The 7,648-nt window shown below is 40.3% G+C and overlaps 1 protein-coding gene across 1 annotated transcript in view; it reads right to left on the bottom strand.

Annotated features, from left to right (window-relative positions):
- The window catches only part of LOC123501385 (probable insulin-like peptide 7), a 7,268-nt gene extending 1,922 nt beyond the window's left edge, over nt 1-5,346 (bottom strand). The window contains exons 1-2 of the mRNA XM_045250202.1: nt 5,177-5,346; nt 1-4 (exon numbers count right to left, since the gene is read on the bottom strand). The exon at nt 1-4 is cut by the window's left edge and continues 76 nt beyond it. Coding sequence (XP_045106137.1) covers nt 1-4; nt 5,177-5,266 — 94 coding nt within the window. The 5' untranslated portion in view covers nt 5,267-5,346. The remainder of the gene's footprint in view (nt 5-5,176) is intronic.
- Nucleotides 5,347-7,648: the final 2,302 nt, after the last annotated feature.

Below are 7,648 nucleotides of genomic sequence, written 5' to 3' on the forward strand. Positions count from 1 at the left end.
CCACCTGAAACAACAACAACAACAACAACAACAACAATGGTGGTGGTGGTGTGTGTGTGTGTGTGTGTGTGTGTGTGTGTGTGTGTGTGTGTGTGTGTTTGTTTGGTCTTACACGTTTTTCTTTCTCTCTCTCTTCCTTCCTTCCTTCCTCCTCCTCCTCCTCCTCCTCCTCCTCCTCCTCCTCCTCCTATCTGTCTCACAAATAAATCTCGTTATATGTATAACTAAGAAGAAGAAGGAATACAAAGGAATACAAAGGAAGGAACAGACAGTAACAGCCCTACTGGACCTAACGAGGCTGTCTGTCTGTGTGTGTGTGTGTGTGTGTGTGTGTGTGTGCCTATGCTACCACTACAGATGCTCTAAGTGAGAGGTGAAGGACATCAGGGTTCAAGGAGGAAGAGAAGAGGCCACAGGGAGAGAGAGAGAGAGAGAGTCAAAGATGTGATAGGAGAGAAGGAGACGTGATCCTATCTAGTACAGGAACTACAAAGAAAAGGATATCTTATGAAGGCGCAAAGTACGTCATTTGAGGGGTTAATGTGAGTGAATGTCCATGCTTGTTTAAAAGTTTGTGTTGTATTGCTAGGGACATGTGCTGGGAGAGAGTTCCACACATTTACAATTCTATTGAAGAAATAATGTTTTGCCTCGTCTGACCTGAAACGCTTACCTGTAATCTTGTAGCCATTATTTCTAGTGGTGTTGGAGCTGTCAATGGTGAGATAGTTGTTGACATTTACGTTATCAAAGCCCCGAAACATTTTAAATAGTTCCATTAAATCTCTCAGCATTTGTTTTTGTATTTCTGGTGGTGTTGGAGCAGTCAATGGTGAGATAATTGTTTACATTTATGTTATCAAAGCCCCGGAACATTTTAAATAGTTCAATCAAATCTCCTCGCATTCGCCGCTTCTCTAAACTGAACAAGTTGAGTTCCTTCAAGCGCTCCTCGTAAGGCTTGTTTCGCAGTCGTGGGATCAATTTGGTGACTCTTCCTTGGACTCTCTCCAGGTTGTCTATATCTTTCCTATAGTGGGGTGACCAGACCTGGACACAGTACTCAAGAAGAGGTCGGACGAGTGCATTAAACAGTGTGAGAATAACCCCTTCTGATTGAAATTGAAAAGTTGTACCGATAAACCCAACCAGTTTGTTTGCCGTGTTGACAACTTGACTTGAGGTGTGAAGTAATTATGACGCCTAAGTCTTTTTCCTCATCAACCTTAAGAAGCTCGGAGCCGTTCATTGAGTAATCAGTATGATCATTATTGCTACCAATGTGCAACACTTGACATTGATCTACACTGAAGCTCATCTGCCACTTGTCTGACCAAGTGGCTAAGCGGTCCAGATCTGATTGTAGTTTTCTTTTAACCTCCGACGTGACAACTTTATTCATTACTTTAGCATCACCAGCAAACTTACTTACTTTCCAGGTGAGGCCCTTATCGATATCATTAACATAAATAAGGAAAAGAACCGGGCCAAGCACCGATCCCCGTAGTACACCGCTTAAAACTTCTCGCCATCTTGAGAATTTGCCATTTAAAACAAGGCGGTGTTTTCTCTCATACAGCCAGTCTTCACGCCATTTGAGAAGTGTTCCACCTACACCATGTGACTTCAATTTACCAAGTAGCCGCTTATGGGGAACTTTGTCTAAAGCTTTTTGGAAATCTCGATACACAACATCCACTGCCTTTGTTTCGTCCTACGTGGTGAAAACATCATTGAAGAAGCCAAGCAGATTAGTCACACAAGAACGTCTGTTTCGAAAGCCGTGGAGGAGGAGGAGGAGGAGGAGGAGGAGGAGGAGGAGGAGGAGGAGGAGGAGATAAAAAGAATAATAAGAAAATGAAAAATAAGATTGTTTTACCAAGAGGAGGAGGAGGAGGAGGAGGAAGATCATTAGTGGAGATGATCCCTTTCTCTCACACCTGTTCTCCTCCTCTCATCTCCTCCACACCTGTCCTTACCTGAAGAAGAAGAAGAAGAAGAGGAGAAGGAGGAGGAGGAGGAGGAGGAGGAGGAGGAGAAGAAGAAGAAGAAGAAGAAGAAGAACTACTACTATCATATTTCTCCTTCTTTCCTCCTCCTCCTCCTCCTCCTCCTCCTCCTCCTCCTCCTCCTCCTCCTCCTCCTCCTCCTCCTCCTCCTCTCTTCTTCTCCTCCTCTTCCTCTTCTTCCTTCTCCTCCCACACACACACACACACACACACACACACACACACACACACACACACACACACACACACACACACACACACACACACACACACACACACTTACACATTCACAGCTTATTTATAATGCATAGGCGGTAAATCTCTCTGTCTTCTCTCTCTCTCTCTCTCTCTCTCTCTCTCTCTCTCTCTCTCTCTCTCTCTCTCTCTCTCTCTCTCTCTCTCTCTTCTCTCTCTCTGTCTGTCTCTCTCTCTCTCTCTCTCTCTGTCTGTCTGTCTGTCTGTCTGTCTGTCTGTCTCTCTCTCTCTCTCTCTCTCTCTCTCTCTCTCTCTCTCTCTCTCTCTCTCTCTCTCTCTCTCTCTCTTCTATATATTCTGTCTGTCTCTCTCTCTCTCTCTCTCTCTCTCTCTCTCTCTCTCTCTCTCTCTCTCTCTCTCTCTCGAATAAAAAAACAAATAATCAGTTTTTTCACATATTCCCACATCATTTCGCTCACCTGAAGGCAGTTTTTCATATTTGTTCGTCCATTAGAAGCTTTCCAGCGTATCTGGCAGCAACAACAGAGCTTTCCCATAATGCTTCGCTCATATAAATCGTCTTACCATATGTAGACGTTCATTTTAAGGCTGTTTTCTAATAGTTTCGTTCACTGTAAGCCCTTTTTTACATCCCATCTTAAAAAATGTCCTCAAAACATGCCAAACTGTCTTAAAATGGCCTATAAACATACCAAACTGTCTTAAAATGCCCTAAAAACATGCCAAACTATCTTAAAATGCCTTCAAAACATGCCAAACTATCGTAAAATGCCCTTAAAACATGCCAAACTATCTTAAAATGCCCTCAAAACATGCCAAACTATCTTAAAATGTCCTCAAAACATGCTAAACTGTCTTAAAATGCCTCAAAATATGCCAAACTGTCTTAAAATGCCCTCAAAACATGCCAAACTGTCTTAAAATGCCCTCAAAACATGCTAAACTGTCTTAAAATGCCCTTAAAACATGCCAAACTGTCTTAAAATGCCCTAAAAACATGCTAAACTATCTTAAAATGTCCTAAAACATGCCAAACTGTCTTAAAATGCCCTCAAAATATGCCAAACTATCTTAAATGCCATCAAAATATGCTAAACTGTTTTAAAATGCTCTCAAAATATGCCAAGCTATCTTAAAATGCCCCAAAAACTGTCTTAAAATGCGCTCAAAACATGCTAAACTCTTAAAACTCCCTCAAAACATACTAGACTGTCTTAAAATGCTCTCAAAATATGCCAAACTGTCTTAAAATGCCCTCAAAACATGCTAAACTATCTTAAAATATCCTCAAAACATGCCAAACTGTCTTAAAATGTCCTCAAAACATGCTAAACTATCTTAAAATATCCTCAAAACATGCCAAACTGTCTTAAAACTTCCTTAAAACATACTAAACTGTCTTTTAATGCCTTCAAAACATGCTAAACTGTCTTAAAATGCTTGTGGTGACTATTTGGTGACTTTCTACAGCTTCACAAACTCATGTGGGGGATTAAAATGGTGAAAACTGTGGCCATTAACCTTCTGCCCTCCATACACCCTTGCTAATGACTGTTTTCCAAGGCCACAGAGATGACTGGCAGGGTTTTCAAGAGTGTTTCTCCAGTTAATAGTGCAGAAATGTTGTCACTCTGCCTCTAGAACCCTAAAAACACCCTTAAAAACCCTTATTACTTCAACTAGAGCCTTTTAAAAGTGTTTCTCCAGTTAATAGTGCAGAAATGTTGTCACTCTGCCTCTAGAACCCTAAAAACACCCTTAAAAACCCTTATTACTTCAACTAGAGCCTTTTAAAAGAGTGTTTCTCCAGTTAATAGTGCAGAAATCTTGTCACTCTGCCTCTAGAACCCTAAAAACACCCTTAAAACCCTTATTACTTCAACTAGAGCCTTTTAAAAGAGTGTTTCTCCAGTTAATAGTGCAGAAATGTTGTCACTCTGCCTCTAGAACCCTAAAAACACCCTTAAAACCCTTATTACTTCAACTAGAGCCTTTTAAAAGAGTGTTTCTCCAGTTAATAGTGCAGAAATGTTGTCACTCTGCCTCTAGAACCCTAAAACACCCTTAAAACCCTTATTACTTCAACTAGAGCCTTTTAAAAGAGTGTTTCTCCAGTTAATAGTGCAGAAATGTTGTCACTCTGCCTCTAGAACCCTAAAACACCCTTAAAACCCTTATTACTTCAACTAGAGCCTTTTAAAAGAGTGTTTCTCCAGTTAATAGTGCAGAAATGTTGTCACTCTGCCTCTAGAACCCTAAAACACCCTTAAAACCCTTATTACTTCAACTAGAGCCTTTTAAAAGAGTGTTTCTCCAGTTAATAGTGCAGAAATCTTGTCACTCTGCCTCTAGAACCCTAAAACACCCTTAAAACCCTTATTACTTCAACTAGAGCCTTTTAAAAGAGTGTTTCTCCAGTTAATAGTGCAGAAATCTTGTCACTCTGCCTCTAGAACCCTAAAACACCCTTAAAACCCTTATTACTTCAACTAGAGCCTTTTAAAAGAGTGTTTCTCCAGTTAATAGTGCAGAAATCTTGTCACTCTGCCTCTAGAACCCTAAAAACACCCTTAAAAACCCTTATTACTTCAACTAGAGCCTTTTAAAAGAGTGTTTCTCCAGTTAATAGTGCAGAAATCTTGTCACTCTGCCTCTAGAACCCTAAAACACCCTTAAAACCCTTATTACTTCAACTAGAGCCTTTTAAAAGAGTGTTTCTCCAGTTAATAGTGCAGAAATCTTGTCACTCTGCCTCTAGAACCCTAAAACACCCTTAAAAACCCTTATTACTTCAACTAGAGCCTTTTAAAAGAGTGTTTCTCCAGTTAATAGTGCAGAAATCTTGTCACTCTGCCTCTAGAACCCTAAAAACACTCTTGAAATCTCTTATAATGGCATTGTACCTTATAAAAGTAGTAGATATTTATAAATAACACCAAATTAATACTCACAATAATAAACATCACTAATAATAATAATACTTTTTCTCTTTGATGTTTCTTGGATGGCTGTCTTTCTCTTCTGGCCGCCTCGAGTCCCATCGCTCGGCCTTATATACCTAGCTCGCCCTGTCTTCCTATTGGTCCGTTCCGCTGGTGCTCGTCTCTGATTGGCTGCCGGTGTTTTTCAGCCACGCCCACCTCCTCCTCCCACGAGTTATTATTATTATTATTATTATTATTATTTTTGTTGTATTATTATTATTATTATTATTATTATTATTATTATTATAGTAGTAGTAGTAGTAGTAGTAGTAGTAGTAGTAGTAGTAGTAGTAGCATTAAGGGCGAGTTTCAACATTTTCCCCGACAAATGACTACAGTAGGCGCGCTCAGTATCCCTTGCGCTTCACAGGGTAATATTAATAATTTTCCACAGCGTTGACGTTATATACACATTGATAAGACACTGTTATATACACAAAGATAAGACACTGCTTGTTTTACATTGACATAGTTATTACAATGATATAGTACTTATTTTATGCCCATGAGTGTATAAATAGATAGATTTATTGACCACAAAAATGCAAAAAAAAAAAAAAAAATTCTATGATAATTACATTCATTAATCTATATACATGATAACAGATGCCATAAATTTAGTAAAGATATTTTGGTAAACATTTCGATATTTTAATGAGAGATGGGCCACGTGAGAAGGGAAAGTGGGTTTGTCCTGGCTTTATGGGTGAAATACAGGGAAGAGATGGTGATGATGGTGATGAGGAAGAGCTGTGTGTGTGTGTGTGTGTGTGTGTGTGTGTGTGTGTGTGTCATTAAGTTGTACAGGGACAGATGGTGATGAGGAAGCGGTGTGTGTGTGTGTGTGTGTGTGTGTGATCGTCATTAAGTTGTACAGGGACAGATGGTGATGATGGTGATGGACAGATTAGAGTGGTGGGCATTGTGAAGGGTACAATGATGCGAGGAAGAGTTTTTCATTTGTTTTATGTCAATTAAGATTTGTTTGTTCATGTTCAGTTTCCAGGGCAAGATTTGTTTGTTTGTTGAGTGTGTGAGGTAAGATTGTCCCCTGGGAGTCCGTGTTAACCCATTATTTTATTTTGTGTCCAAGAAAACCATTATTCTGTAAGTTTTTGTGGTTGATTTTCCTTGAGGCGGCGTGCTCAAGGTGTGGACCTCCAAGACAACATCCCAAAGCACCACCACAAACACACACACCAACATAAATCCTATAAATGTTGTTTGTAGGCTCAATACTTTGTTAATCCGTCTTAGCCCGCCTTCCCGTAGAGCAGGAGGGCTTCTTGCTTCTCTCTACCTTTTTGATGTGATGTTCGTCCCCTCCAAGCCTTTCAGTATTCATCACGTACCCCTTACCCACAATGCAGCGTCAGGAAGGGTAACAATAAGTGCATGGTTTATTGACTTAGTTTATTAAGTTTAAATTATGTTATATATGTGGAGCAGACACAACTTTGAATTAACATTAGTATGTTTGTATGAGGCAGTGTGGACAGGAAGTGTTACCTCACAGGGAGACACTGTATGTCACTAACATGCAATACATTTACAAAAAAGGAACTACATCAGACAACTTTCCATCATTGTGGCAGTGAATTACTAATAGTGTTGCTTGCAGCGTTGCAACTTGTAACTAGTTTTTCTCGCCCCTCCAACTGCTTACTCTGTATAAGGGCCTTATCCGTCCCTGTATGGAGTATTCTTCGCATGTTTGGGGGGTTCCAGTCACACAGCTTTGCTTGATAGGGTGGAATCAAAAGCTCTTCGTCTCATCAACTCCCCTCCTCTGACTGACTGTCTTCAGTCTCTTTCTCACCGCCGAAATGTTGCATCCCTTTCTATATTTTATCGCTATTTTCATGGTAATTGTTCTACTGATCTTGCTGACTGTATGCCTCCCCTCCTCCTGCGGCCACGCTGCACAAGGCTTTCTTCTTCCTCTCATCCCTATTCTGTCCAATTCTCTAATGCAAGAGTTAACAAGTACGCTCAATCATTCATCCCTTTCACTGGTAAACTCTGGAACTCCCTCCCTGCATCTGTATTTACAAATTCCTACAACTTGTCTTCTTTTAAGAGGGAGGTATCGAGGCATTTGCTCCCTAATTCTGGCTGACGGTTTTGCCACTTTTTCTACTCTTTGGAAAGCCAGCGCTCAAGTGGCCTCTTTTCTAACTTTCTGATAGATAAGTCAGTGTGTGTGTGAATGACATAGAATAATAGATCAGAACAAATATCAAAGGTTTGCAAGGATGTGTGGCAACTGTTGTCCAAGAGAACTTCCTCTCAAGTGATACAACTCCAAGAGTGTCCTTGTTAATGTTGATAGTGTGTCCTGGCTCTAGTGAAGGACACATCCACCCTGCCACATGTAGGACACTTTCTATACTACAAACAAATTTCCTGCTGTTCAAAACTCAACCATTTTCAGAAACC

Source organism: Portunus trituberculatus, chromosome 2 (assembly GCF_017591435.1).
Source record: "Portunus trituberculatus isolate SZX2019 chromosome 2, ASM1759143v1, whole genome shotgun sequence".
Classification (NCBI taxonomy): domain Eukaryota; kingdom Metazoa; phylum Arthropoda; class Malacostraca; order Decapoda; family Portunidae; genus Portunus; species Portunus trituberculatus.